Raw genomic sequence first — 14,957 nt, 5'->3', positions numbered from 1 at the left:
TGACAAAATTTGGAAACGTTCAAGGAGTTTAAAGGGTCAAACGTGTAAAGATCTCTTAACAGGCTTTGTTGTTTCAGTTTATCTGATCTCTAAAATGATACATTTTTAAAAAGTGTAAAATTTTAAGATTTGTGTTTTTTTCTGTGACGTGGTAAAATTAACTTCCTGAGTTTGTCATGTTTGGTAGATACAAAACTAAACATTCTTTGACCGATGATTTGGCTTTTAGCCACACTCACTATTTTCTTTCCGGACGTTTTTTGAACTTAATAAACATTTGGTGCTAAAAACGTTAGATACATCAATCTGAAGCTCTCCCTTTTTTGCTCACTCAAACTTTGCTCCATCTCTACTGACACCATTGAAAGCTTAACATGTTGACTCGATGCCCTGTTGTGTCTCTTGTACGACTGCTAGTGCTGCATTCACAGCTGTCAGTGTCTCCCCGCCCTCAGTGGTGATGATGTGCAGTTCCAGGAGGCTCTGCTGCTGCAGCTTATCATCTGCATTCTGACACCAAGAGCCAAAAATCTCCAACATCCTGTGTATTACTGAGCTCTGGTCATGTGTGGAGACATTTTTTCTGTCATGCAAATGTCTTTAGACTTTTTTTATTGTCTATTGTAATATACCTCACAGCGGGTTTTCCCTCTTTTATTTTTTTCTGTGTAATGTGTAAAAAAATTATTTTTTTCTTCCACTGTCTTTGTCTGTCCACTTTGATCCGTCTGAGCTCATTCTTTTACAGAGCAGTGCTGGGAGTGCTCTGCAGCATCTGGACTCATGGCACACACAAACAAATACCTGCACACTCAGCCTGCAACGCTTTCTTTCAACTTTGAGCAAAAAGATTGTTAGATAACGACATACAATTACATAATGAGAATTTTAAGCCAAATGGTGTCCTTTTTTGTTGCCAAATTAGCATTCTATTGCACACATTTTGTGCTTTTGTTTCAGACCCCCTGACCGTCGTCGCAGAGACCTTTTTGGTTTTGCTAACAACACTCATGACAGCGGTCAGGGCAATACCACCTTTAGCTCAAGGGATAACAGCACAGACAGCATCCCTCCTTTCATCGAGTATCCCTTCAATCATGAAAGAACCTCAGCAGAATATTTAGAAATGCCTGACCTGTGGCCTTTCACCATGTACCTTATTGAAATCCATGCCTGCAACGAGGAGCTGGGCTACAACTGCAGCGTTGGAGCTTTCATCTTCTCTAGGACTAAACCTGCTGGTAAGGAGAAAACAATATTTGTGTTTCTTTTTTTTTTTTCTTTTTTTTAAAGATATTTATGTTGTTATTTTGTGTGTGTAAATGTGTTTGGCAGCCAAAGCAGATGACATCCCTGGGAAGGTTGTGTATGAAATGTGTGACAAGACTGAGGGGTGTGTGGTGCTGCACTGGCCAAAGCCTGTCATGCCTAACGGACTTATACTGATGTATGAGATCAAGTACCGTCTGGGGAATGAGGTAATTCTGGCAGGGTAAAATTACAGATTCTCTTTAACACCTTTAAAGATGTCTACACTTAATTTACTGTATGCGCATTGCTAGCCACATTTAGTGGCACCTTTTGTTAAGAATGTGTAAAAAGCCTTTAAACAAAGCTCTTAGTCTTCTCCTATAACATTTCACAAGGTTGCAGCTTACAGAGTGAGTCATTTCTGACCATTTCTCTTTGCAAAATGTTTTTTCTAAATCATCCAGAGTGCTGGGATTTAAGTTCAAATCTCGCTATATTTTAAAGTGTTTGTATCACAGATCGTCCACGGTACTTAACAGTGGGCATAAAATGCGTTTCCACGAATATATCCTTTGTTTATGCAAAACCCACCTGAATCTTTGTTTTATCTGACCATAGTACACTTTTCCAGGTAAAGTCCAACTGGAATTTAGTTATGTTTGACATGTGTGGAGGCAAGACAATAGATTTTTGTCTGACCTCTGTGCCCAAAAGTGGTAGGCATGGAGATGGTCTCTGATGATTGTTATAGAGACTTGGTTAGAGAACTCCAGCAAAAAGTGGCATTCTGGGCCACTTTTTGCTATAGTTCTGAAAGAAACCCCTTCTCTGAAACATCATATTTATACTCCAGGAAGCCATTAGAAGTAATTAGAAGTACCTAAAACCTCGAATTACCTTAAATTTTACTTGTTAAGGCTTAAAGAAGGTAAGAATAAATTGTTTCTCTTTTATTTCAAATCAATTTTATTTATTTTATGGGTACTGTGAGCACTGCAAATAATTGTGTGGCATTTTATACCCACAGGATATGTGTACTTAAAATTGGATTTTTCAACATTTTTTGGTGTTAGATTATACGATTCCAATTCAAGCTGCCTTCCTTTAAGGTATTTTACACGTCTTTAACTGGATTGACTATAAATATGATAATGTGTATAGATAAAACAATAATTAGTTTAATTTATTTTTTCAATATTTACAAATGTAGAGAAAATGATTTGGGATGTCAATTGTAGCTTAAACCAGATGCTTAGGTTGAAATTTGTTGTGTTTTTCCAAATCAGTCTGACACAACCTAAACTTTGATTTAAGTAGAAACTTTGCAGCTTTTTGTCGCAGGCACAGCAGAGGAGAAAATAATGGTCAAAAAAAAATTTTTGTTGAGGAACATTTGTAAAAACGTATTCACAAAGCAGTTATCAAAGCTTTGAAGACTTGGAAAAGCTAAAGCTCTGTTTTACAAGCATTAACCACTGTTAATTTCTTTTCTCCCAGGCTGAGAAACACAACTGTGTGTCACGTCAGCAGTACCATAAATACAAAGGAGTTCGCCTGACCATCCTGAGCTCAGGAAACTACTCTGCTCGCGTGAGAGCTACTTCTCTGGCAGGAAACGGCTCATGGACGGAGAGCATCTCCTTCTATGTGCCACCGCCTAAACGTAAAGCAAAACTACATTTTTAGATTATGTGGAGAGAGATTAAATGTACAAATGCATCTCAAATGTAGAAAATGTATTTAATGTTAGTAATTTCAAATGAGAAACTGAAATTATTTATTATTTTTGGTAATGTATATGATTTTATGGCCTAACACTAATGAAAACCCAAAATTCAGTTTTTCTAAAATTAGACCATCCAAAAAAAGAATTTTAATTTAGAAATGTTCTGACCTGCACAATTATGGAGGTGACAGTCAATTCAATTCAGTTTTATTTATATCACCTTTCACGAAGAGCATAAGCCATAAAAGGTCATTTTTGTTTGCCAAGGGCTTTATCCAGGTAGAATAATAAAAGGTTTTGTGGAAGGAAAAGGTTTGGCAAAAAAGCCTTGAAAGGATGGTGAAGCAAATCCCATTTAAGAGTTTGGGGGAGATTCACAAAGTGTGAGTTACAACTGGAGTCAGTGCTTCAAGAGCCAACACATCCAGACATGTATGTATGAAAATGGGCAACAACTGCGGCATTCCTTGTGTTAAGCCACTCCTGAACTAGTGACACCACCAGGAGTGTCTTACCTGAGCTATTCAGCAATTCAGTTAGACGTTTCCAGAGTCAGTAAAGATTTGTCATCTGCTACTGTTGGTCCACTCTGTGTTCTAATTACGGCTTAGCTGCATGGTACACAAAATTGATGCAGTAATTCATGCGCAGGGAGACCCAATCAAGTAAGGACATTAATTTTGAGTAGGACCTTTCTAAATTAAAATCTTTTTTTAATTGGTCTTCTGCAATGTTTGCTTTTTTTTTGCATGAAATGTATAACTTTGTGTAATTAATAAGGTTTAATGTTTTTTAATTGAATTACTGAAATAAATTGAGAATTTATTGAGACGCACTTGAAAATTTGTCGTTTTCAGTCAACCGTTTTTTGTTTTCTTTGTTATTCTGTCTCCCAGGAGATGATTTTGCGACGCTCTACTTGGCCATTATCCTTCCCATCATAGTGACACTTTTCATTGCCAGCCTTACCACCATTCTCATCTTCATCAACAAAAAGAGGCAAGTGCTCCCACTGATTAAGCTGCAATGCTCATGAAGCTTAATGATGAGTGTGATGTTATTTAGACTTAATAGGTGTTTTCATTTAGATCCCCCTTTGGGGGAGAACAGACATCCTATCGAGGTCTTAATATTGCATCTGAAACCACAGCTTGCTTGTCAGCTCACTGAGCTGGGCTTGTGTTTCCAGGAACAACAACAGACTTGGGAATGGAGTTCTTTATGCATCTGTCAACCCAGAGTACATCAGTGCGGCTGAAAGTAAGAATGTCAAATAACTTTTCCCCTTTTCCTTGCTGTTCTTTGCTCTTGCTCTTGCTCTTGTGCATGCTGGGTTGACCCGGTGTTTGTTTTTGCTGCGGCAGTGTACACTCCGGATGAGTGGGAGGTAGGCAGAGAAAAGATCACAATGCACAAGGAGCTGGGGCAGGGCTCCTTCGGGATGGTGTACGAAGGCACGGCGAAAGGTGTCATCAAGGATGAACCCGAGACTCGGGTGGCGATCAAAACGGTGAACGAGTCAGCAAGCATGCGGGAGCGGATAGAGTTTCTGAACGAGGCGTCCGTGATGAAAGAGTTCAACTGTCATCACGTGGTAAGATGGATTTATGATAAAGCAGCTGAAAAAAACACCTACAAATGGTTAAGAATAACTTCATAACGGAACGAGAAATGACAGTGCTCACCATTATTATCACTTCCTAATTATTCTCCGCATACACAAACAGAGAGAAGGTGCCAGCAAGCCATGAGGGCTTGGAGCTTTTTGTTCACTGCAGTTGTCTTAACGCAGGCAGCTGTAGCCAGAGGCATAGATATTGCCTCCTGGAGATTCTTTACATTCTCACATCAATGTGATCACGGCCTCATTAACTGCGTTTAATGGCGCTTCTCCTACAGCTCTTCCTTCACGTCTCACTGATAAAAAGTCAAGCACTCCGTAATTAAATTCACTTTGAATAATTGAAAATCTTGTTTTTCTTTTGTGATCTTCAGACCAAGTTAAAGATAGTGTGCTTTTTAGTTTACATTACGATTCCAGCACAATATTATGAATGTTGTATCTTTATAAAATTATGTTAGTTTCTCTGTATATATGCAGCCGACTCATTTCCTGTCACTATTGATGTAGGTGCGGCTGCTGGGTGTGGTCTCTCAGGGACAGCCAACCTTGGTTATCATGGAGCTGATGACCCGCGGAGATCTCAAGAGCCACCTGCGCTCTCTGCGCAATGAAGTAAACAACTTCTCCTGACAAAAACACACACGCACACGGCTTAGCTTTGTTTCACGTACAAACACAAAAGAGTAACAACAATAGCTTGTTTTCTTTGTTGCTTTTAACTACATGTTTACCAAGGTCAAAATAAATGCAAAAACCAGATGTCAGAGGCATAAGGTAATCTGCACTAGCTCATTGGTTAAGACATCACAATCATGCAGATTTGCTGAGGCAGTTGGGGGGTTTAATGAAACTGAAAATGGTATTTTACAGATGATACTCTACAAAATTATTCATAGCTCTTTAACTGTTTCACATTTTGCCACCATACAGTCACAGTCATCAATGGATTTTACTGAGTTCACTGTATATGATAAACAAATAAAGTGAAGTTTATTATTTATATTATTTATATTATTATTTATATATTATTTATATTATTTATATAAACCTACACAGACATGGCGGTTCACTTAGGCAGGACAACATTAATCAGAAAAGCAGCCTAGAGGCCCATGTAAACTCTGGAGGAGCTGCAACGACCCAGAGCTCAGGGGGAGAAATCTGTTGACGGGACAGCTATTATTTGTGTCATCAACACTGGCCTTTGTGGAAGAATTGCAAGAAGGAAGACATTTTTGAAAGAGAGCATAGGAAGTTTGATTTACTTTTTATTAGGCCCGAGCAGGAAGCCTTCAAGGGCCTATTGTAATCGTAGGATTTTTCATTATTATTCCGGTGCCTCTTTACGGTGTAATTTGGGGACTTTGCCATGCCCCTAGATGCACACACTTTTACCCAAAATTGTCCCCCGCGTGAAATTTTTGTTGTTTAATGTCTTCGTCAGTGGGCGTGACTAAGAGGTTTGGCCCCAAATGTGAGATAGGCCAAACTGTAAGTCGTAGAGATCTGAAATTTGGCACAGTGGTCAAGCTCCCCAAACCAAGAAAAATAGTTTCTTGGGGGTATGCCCTAAAACGCACAGGAAGTCGGCCATTTTGGATTAAAGGCAAATTTTTGGCCGTTTTTCACTTTAACTCACCTTGAACTTTAACGAACTCCTCCTAGGGATTTTGAGCTATCGGGTTCATGTTTAGTCAATATGCAGTTAAGGCATGGGGGATTAAAAGTTATCAAAATCGTGAGTTTTCGGCCATGTTTAGGGGGCGTGGCCAGGGCACGAACTTTGCGTTCATGCTGAAAGTGAAAAATTGGCTGTCTAAACACAATGCTCTTCAATCTGTATCAGATGACTGACAGATGACTAGTGGGTCTAACTTCGTTTGAAGCATAGTGACTTTTCATAAAAGGGCGTGGCCGTGGTGATGCGGTGAAGTCAGAAGTCACGCCATGGCCGCCATACATTTCGTTTTAATTTCCACATAGATCATCCGATCTGCACCAAACTGAATCTGATTGATCCTAGTCCAGTCCCCCAAAGAGATCTGATGAGATATTTGGTGGGCGTGGCCTAATTCTTCCACAGCGCCCCCTAGACAATTTTAAAAAATCAGCCCCAAGCCATGCTTTGACCGAGGATTGTGAAACTTGGTGCACTTATGTAACTTCTCAGGCCCTACAAAAAAGTATCTTGGAGCATTGGTCCGAACCCCACAGGAAGTAGGCCATTTTGGATTGAAGTTGCGACTTTGACCCCGATTTCACCGTTTCTAGCCCTCATATCTGAGGGAACTCCTCCTACAGCTTTTCACTTAGAGATTTCAAAATCACACAGTATACTCTTAAGGCACTGGGAATCAAGTTATCAAAGGCTTTTTGATACATGAAAGCGTGTGGGTGTGGCCAAGCCTCAAAGTATGACTTCTCGCCACTAAAGACAAAATTGACATAGCTCCTACAAGGAAAGTCACAGAGACCTGAAACCTTCCGAGACTGATCTCCCTCTGGCCTCGAACAATATTCAAGGATTTGATGCTGACATCATCAAAGCCCAGGAAGTGTCATGTTTTCCTTTTGATAGTCCATATTTGGTGTCCTTCACCTAATCAATGTGAAACTGTCCCAAGTGACAGATAACACGATGGTCTAAGACATTCTCCATTATTGACTGGTTTTGCTGGAGGGTGTGGCTGTGGCGGCGTGGCAAATTCTGATGTCACGCCACTGCCATACGTTTGGCTCTAAATTACACATACATGGTCCGATTCACTCCAAAATAAATATTGTTGAACTTTGTCAGCCCCCAAAACAGCTCTATTGGATTACATTGGAATGTGGATCAACAGCGCCCCTTAGGGCATTTCAAGTGCTCCATCTCCCTCATACATCATCAGATCCACTTCAAATTTAGTATACATCATCAGGGATCAATGCTGAACATGTTGCCACTATCAGTTCATGATATCATTTCAGCTCTGCCCACTAATAAACAACTGAGTGCAGCTTCCATCAGGAAGGTCGGATTTCCCCCAAATTTTAAATGCTTCTCGCCAGACCAGAACTCTGCATGACTGAAGATCATATGACATGTCGCTCACTGTCCCCCTTGGTGGCGATGTTCGGAATTGAACGGCAGCTTTGTCACTGGCGTGCACGGGGCAATACCAGGCTCCTGCGGTTGCTGCACAGGCTGAGTTGCGCTGAGCTGTGAGGGCCTTCAATGCTGCTTGCAGCTTTCATTTCCATTTGTAGTTTTTTTTTTTTTTTTAGATTTTTTTAAATATCTGTTATCAGTGCATCATAACAAAAAAAAATTTTATAAAATAAAAAGAGCAGTTAAAACAAGCAGATACATCAACATTTTAATATGCCTGTTTTATCATTCTCATCAGAATTACATTTCTATAAAAGTAGGTGTTGTGTATGCATGTATGAAATGTATTTTATGTTTCTCCAATCAGTCTAATTAAATGGATAAAACTAGTTCAGTTAAAAACAAAGGGACAACATATGAAGGCTCCTCATCTTCTCATCTTGCTGTGCAACAGAACACCACCTCTCAGGTCTTACCCCCTCTGAAAAAGATGATCCAGATGACAGGGGAGATTGCAGACGGCATGGCTTACCTAAACGCCAACAAGTTTGTCCACAGGGACCTGGCTGCCAGAAACTGCATGGTAGCAGAGGACTTCACTGTGAAGATTGGAGGTGGGTCTCATAAATGTTCTGCCCTCAGCCTGTTCCAGGTTGCTTAAGGCTTAACTAACTCTATAACAGTTTCAGCAAATGCCTAAGGTGGTGCAGTCTTGATGTAGATAGAGGGAAAAATTTGAGCTTTCAGTAGTTTCCTCTCCCACACAGTTTTTAATTGACCCCCCGCCCCCCAACTTGTTTTCGTTTTTTTCCGTCAGATTTTGGCATGACCAGAGATATTTATGAGACGGATTACTATCGAAAAGGAGGGAAGGGCCTGCTACCAGTTCGCTGGATGTCTCCAGAGTCGCTGAAAGATGGTGTCTTCACTATAATGTCTGATGTCTGGTATGGAAACAAACTACTCACAAAACAACAGAGAAGCATGCTATACATGTATAAACCTGCTTCAATCCGGGGGCTTAAAACTGCCTGCCTATTTTCTCTTTGTGTTGGATAATACTCAGTTTACGCTGTTGGGTCACAACTGTATAAACCTACAGATCACTTCACAGCCAAGATTCTTTTTAAGATTTTCACTGAACAGCTTAAGCATGAGTTTTCTGCCATGACAGCCAGTATTTCCAAAACATCAAAATAATTTTTTCGTTTGGGTTGCAAATCCCTTCCCCTTTTTCCTAGTATCTCTAAGCCTAAAGCAGTCTAACATTTTTCCCTACCACCATAGCAGTCTCACTGTTTACTAGCTCCCCTGCAAGTTTTTGTTCCACAACTCAGTGTCCCACGGATTAGTTTGCAAGAGTGAGTTTAAACTGCTCCAGATGTTCACAAATGAGAGCTTGTGTTTACACCACAAACCCACCTTCACATCTTGTGTACTACATCCGGTTTTTCTTTGATGTTATAGTTTAGTGTGAGACAAACCAATTATGGGCTTCATGAGTAGTGTGTTAATCAGGCAAAAAAACAGTTCCTCAAACATATGGAGTGTAATTAGGTTGATTTAAAAGAATTCTGTGAAAATAAGGCTCAACAAAGGTAAATAAACAGAAGTCAATGCAAACATTTTCTTTCATAAAGAGTAACATTTATTTATATAGCACTTATTACAGATTTAAATCAAAGTATTTCACAAAATAAAGCCTAAAAACAAATTAAACAACAATTAAAACAGCATAAAAACATGCTAAAAAAAACTTCATAAGATGAGATTAAAACAGAAAAAACATAGCACAACAGCAATAATCTTACTGTAAAGATTAATTTCTTGTGAGATTTAGTTGTAGGCAGTTTTCACCGAAACAATGCTTGATGCTAATCAAGCAATTTGTCACAAAAGATAATTGGTAGAAGTGTTTCTCCTTGGGACAGCAGAAAAGCTAAATGTCGTCACCATAAAGAAGATAAGAAACTCGATGAACCCAACTGAATATCTTTCATAAAATATATATTTGTTTTAGATAAAACTAACAAAATGAGCCCTAAGGGTCCTTAGGGCTGTTGACTTAGTGGTACTCTACAGGTCCTTCTCAAAATATTAGCATATTGTGATAAAGTTCATTATTTTCCATAATGTCATGATGAAAATTTAACATTCATATATTTTAGATTCATTGCACACTAACTGAAATATTTCAGGTCTTTTATTGTCTTAATACGGATGATTGTGGCATACAGCTCATGAAAACCCAAAATTCCTATCTCACAAAATTAGCATATTTCATCCGACCAATAAAAGAAAAGTGTTTTTAATACAAAAAATGTCAACCTTCAAATAATCATGTACAGTTATGCACTCAATACTTGGTCGGGAATCCTTTTGCAGAAATGACTGCTTCAATGCGACGTGGCATGGAGGCAATCAGCCCGTGGCACTGCTGAGGTCTTATGGAGGCCCAAGATGCTTCGATAGCGGCCTTTAGCTCATCCAGAGTGTTGGGTCTTGAGTCTCTCAACGTTCTCTTCACAATATCCCACAGATTCTCTATGGGGTTCAGGTCAGGAGAGTTGGCAGGCCAATTGAGCACAGTGATACCATGGTCAGTAAACCATTTACCAGTGGTTTTGGCACTGTGAGCAGGTGCCAGGTCGTGCTGAAAAATGAAATCTTCATCTCCATAACGCTTTTCAGCAGATGGAAGCATGAAGTGCTCCAAAATCTCCTGATAGCTAGCTGCATTGACCCTGCCCTTGATAAAACACAGTGGACCAACACCAGCAGCTGACACGGCACCCCAGACCATCACTGACTGTGGGTACTTGACACTGGACTTCTGGCATTTTGGCATTTCCTTCTCCCCAGTCTTCCTCCAGACTCTGGCACCTTGATTTCCGAATGACATGCAGAATTTGCTTTCATCTGAAAAAAGTACTTTGGACCACTGAGCAACAGTCCAGTGCTGCTTCTCTGTAGCCCAGGTCAGGCGCTTCTGCCGCGGTTTCTGGTTCAAAAGTGGCTTGACCTGGGGAATGCGGCACCTGTAGCCCATTTCCTGCACACGCCTGTGCATGGTGGCTCTGGATGTTTCTACTCCAGACTCAGTCCACTGCTTCCGCAGGTCCCCCAAGGTCTGGAATTGGCCCTTCTCCACAATCTTCCTCAGGGTCCGGTCACCTCTTCTCGTTGTGCAGCGTTTTCTGCCACACTTTTTCCTTCCCACAGACTTCCCACTGAGGTGCCTTGATACAGCACTCTGGGAACAGCCTATTCGTTCAGAAATGTCTTTCTGTGTCTTACCCTCTTGCTTGAGGGTGTCAATAGTGGCCTTCTGGACAGCAGTCAGGTCGGCAGTCTTACCCATGATTGGGGTTTTGAGTGATGAACCAGGCTGGGAGTTTTAAAGGCCTCAGGAATCTTTTGCAGGTGTTTAGAGTTAACTCGTTGATTCAGATGATTAGGTTCAAAGCTCGTTTAGAGACCCTTTTAATGATATGCTAATTTTGTGAGATAGGAATTTTGGGTTTTCATGAGCTGTATGCCAAAATCATCCGTATTAAGACAATAAAAGACCTGAAATATTTCAGTTAGTGTGCAATGAATCTAAAATATATGAATGTTAAATTTTCATCATGACATTATGGAAAATAATGAACTTTATCACAATATGCTAATATTTTGAGAAGGACCTGTATATGTCACCCCTGTAGACATCAGTTTATTTATGTTTCCATTTTTTCATACATTTCGTACATGGAGTTCAATAGGGCTAAAAATGCTAAAACACCATGTATAATTAAATTTTATTTAAAAAAAATACTGAAGACTTTGTATTACTTATATATTCATTTGTTTCTCCATTTGGAGCTTGAGAAATATTACGGATCGTGACACTTGTTCAAACTAAAATAATCAAAATGATAGTAATTAAAAAAATCATGCTGATAGGTTTAAATAGTAACCAAGAAATAGGTTCAAAAGAACTAAAACAGGGTGCTTTCTAGTGTCCACACACATTATTAGTAACACGGCTAGTGTTTTATTTTTTTTTCAGAAACCTTGACTAAATTTGTCAGACACATCAACAATAAGATTTACTCAAATATAACTTTCTTGTACTCAGTCTATATTTAGGCTCGTCTTGCAGTTTACCCATGCGTACACCTGTTGACATATTTTGGACATGCAGGTATCTTAGATTGTCTGTCTGATACACATTCTCACAATCAAAAGAGAAAGGTTATGAGCAGTCAGTATCTTACACCAAATAACTACCATCTTAACTTTGAACAGAGATTAGTTGATAGAATCAGATTTCTGGTAAAAACAAAAGCTTCGACTAATTAAAAAAAGTTTTACAGCTATTTATGGGAATTTTACCGAGGATGTGGAGAATTTAAAAGCTTTTCGTAGTGATGTTAATTGTAGAATACAAGCCTTCCTATGCCACACTTTTATTTAAAATCCATTAACAAGATCTTCAGTTTCATGTTGGTTTTCTGTTGTAACTCTGCAGGTCATTTGGTGTCGTGCTGTGGGAGATCGCCACCTTAGCTGAACAGCCTTACCAGGGCTTGTCTAATGAACAAGTGCTGCGCTTTGTCATGGAAGGAGGACTCCTGGACAAACCTGACAACTGCCCAGACATGCTGTAAGTCTTGTGATTGAAAGAATGAAGTGCACTGTCCTCTGCGCCTCTTCTGTCCTGTCAATATTTTACCACGCATCTATTTTAGGTTGAGGTTTTAAGGGTAAGAGATACCGCGTGCGCACGCCACAGTAAGGACTGACATTGACGTCACCGGTTAAATGCAGTCGGGTGATGCCACGACTAAGACGGTCAGCTGGCAGCGGGGAGCCTCCTCACTCGTCGATATCAGCCCATAGAAGGGATGTCACAACCTATGTGTGAAAGATGCCACTCGTACCGACTGTGGAAATCGTTATCGACAGGGAGAAGCCACAAAAATAAGCATGTCACAAGTCATTAATATATCTGTAATTTATTCATGCAAACATTATGGCTGTTTGAGAGGGAAAATAGAAGACAGATGACTTGTCAGTATTTAGAGCTCCATGTACTGTATGTGTTTCTTTGACCTCAATAAGAAGGCATTCTGCGCTTTCCCGTCCCACTCCACATGGCTGACCTCACCTTAGAAAGAGTGCAAGCAGAACAAAAAATAGGGCTGAGTGTTGTGCAGGCACAAACCTCTGGTTTCTATGGCAGCCCCAACAGTTTTGTCCTGATTACAGGAGTGTGAGGATTGTGTTACAGTGGTGGTGCAGGAGTAAGGGCTTAGCTTTTTCCTACTTTGAGCGGCATGCAGTGGAGTCAGGCTGCTGCTGCTGAAGCCTGCCTTTGCTGTGGTGATTTAAAGGAGACTTCAGGAAGACTGCTAAAGCCAGACATTCAGACAAAGAGTGATTAATAGAGGGGATAACACAAAGTGGAAGTAGGGAGGAAAACACAAAACGAGATGAGTCATATTTATATGGTTTTCAGTGTCTCCTTGCAAAGTACTGGTATTCCTCAGGTAGCTGTGATTCACAAAGCTTCCCTAAAGTTGTTTATTTCTTGCAAGGTTAAAAAATACAAAAGCAATACACTTTAATTTGAGCATTCGGTGAGAAAAAAATCCAATGTTAATTAACAAATGTTTTTGACAAAATTACCAGCAGCAAGATTATTTGAACCTCCAATAATATCCATCCATCCATTGTCGATTCTCACTTGCAGGATCGTGGGGCTAATATGTTTAAAACAAATGTAAGTGAAGGACTTTTTAAATATTTCTTTCAGTTTTTTAGGTTTATGGGTAACTATGAAGTTCTAATTGGCAGTCTATGACTTTCTGTTTTCCTGGGGTATAAATATGACACAATAGGGCAGCTGATTTCTCTTAGCAACTGGACCTTCAGGCTGCAGGAAGGCGCATAATTATCTTGCAACCATGCAGAGTGAAGAATGGTCAAGGAGGTAACAAAAAAACCATAACAACCATTAAATACCATGTGGACGCCAACTGGGTGTTGAGGAGTAATGCTTGAAAAAAAAAAGGCTTTTCTGTCCTACCATCAAAAATGTTAACAAATTTTGCAAAGTATGCTAAACCAGACCTTTGGGCTTTGGGCAGCAACAAACAATCTAGGTGAGTTTGACATGAAAGAAATTATGAAAATATGCCAAATATCCTCATTGTTGGGTAAGGTGGGGGATCTGTGAGGCTGTGGGTCTGTTTCTCTTTTGAATACCCAGGGTGTTACAGTGCATGGAACAAAACTTGTTGGCTGAGCTGAAGAGAAGAGAGCATAGGAGAAGACTCTGGACTCGGGACAACCTGGGGAGACATTTATAAAGAGGAATGGCCAAAGACCCCTCTCTGTATGCTCCAACCTTGTAGGAGAAGGCTACATGATGTTGTGCTGGCAAACGGGTGTTGTACAGTGTAATAATAGCAGGGGCAGAAATAAATGGGATAAATGCACTCAAATTTCAAGGAGGATTTTCCTATATACTTTTTTTTTTTTGTGGGAGAATTCTACGGCAATAAAAGATGAATTTACATTAACACTTTTCACATATTTTTACCAGGAGTAACAAAAAATGTAACCTTACATTTTTCGGCAAGTACTGTGCAATACCTCTACAGCATTTGCTTGTAACACTCAGCCTTTTATTGGTCAGTCTAAAAAACCTGCATCACTGACACCGTGTTATTTGACCAGCACCTGAAATTTAACACCAACTCAGATGAGCGCAGTTAAACCTTGGTGAGGAATTTCAGGACGGTAATGGATACCGGCCTAATCCTAAATGAAACATTGACAGAAGGAATAAAACAGCAAAGTATAAGGTAGCAGAGTTGAGGCTATATTTGCGTGACATATACAGTCGAAACACATCTCTAGTTGTGACAGGTTAGAAGTGAGTTCCCACTAATAGCATGAATGACAAGATGCTGACAAGAAGTCAGTTTTTTACCCTGTTTTGTAAATTAGCATCAACAAGTGTACTGGACACCAGATGTTGGACAAAGCAGAAGACAGGTTACTGTGGTGTGTCAGCACAGCTGAAAGTATTAGATTTCTTTTCATTAGAACTCTCTGCTGTGTGGGTTTGGACATCATACGTCAACTATGAGACACTTCCTGCAATTCTGGGAAAACACAAAAAAAAAAAAAGTCAGCCACCCCCTCTGCTGCTCCAGAATAAGTGAGACCTGCACTTAGACAAGCACTACCTCAAATTTCTCTGGGAGGAGGAG

At 39.9% G+C, this 14,957-nt stretch overlaps 1 protein-coding gene across 1 annotated transcript in view; it reads left to right on the top strand.

Moving 5' to 3' along the window:
- igf1ra (insulin-like growth factor 1a receptor) overlaps positions 1–14,957 on the top strand; it is a 111,118-nt gene that overhangs the window by 86,294 nt on the left and 9,867 nt on the right. Inside the window, exons 11-20 of the mRNA XM_047393261.1 lie at positions 961–1,241; positions 1,336–1,478; positions 2,749–2,914; positions 3,874–3,976; positions 4,167–4,237; positions 4,342–4,571; positions 5,109–5,213; positions 8,147–8,306; positions 8,510–8,639; positions 12,206–12,340. Coding sequence (XP_047249217.1) covers positions 961–1,241; positions 1,336–1,478; positions 2,749–2,914; positions 3,874–3,976; positions 4,167–4,237; positions 4,342–4,571; positions 5,109–5,213; positions 8,147–8,306; positions 8,510–8,639; positions 12,206–12,340 — 1,524 coding nt within the window. The remainder of the gene's footprint in view (positions 1–960; positions 1,242–1,335; positions 1,479–2,748; positions 2,915–3,873; positions 3,977–4,166; positions 4,238–4,341; positions 4,572–5,108; positions 5,214–8,146; positions 8,307–8,509; positions 8,640–12,205; positions 12,341–14,957) is intronic.

Source organism: Girardinichthys multiradiatus, chromosome 2 (genome assembly GCF_021462225.1).
Source record: "Girardinichthys multiradiatus isolate DD_20200921_A chromosome 2, DD_fGirMul_XY1, whole genome shotgun sequence".
Classification (NCBI taxonomy): domain Eukaryota; kingdom Metazoa; phylum Chordata; class Actinopteri; order Cyprinodontiformes; family Goodeidae; genus Girardinichthys; species Girardinichthys multiradiatus.
The sequence above is the reverse complement of the archived record's forward strand: the minus strand, read 5'-3'. Positions and strand labels throughout refer to the sequence as shown.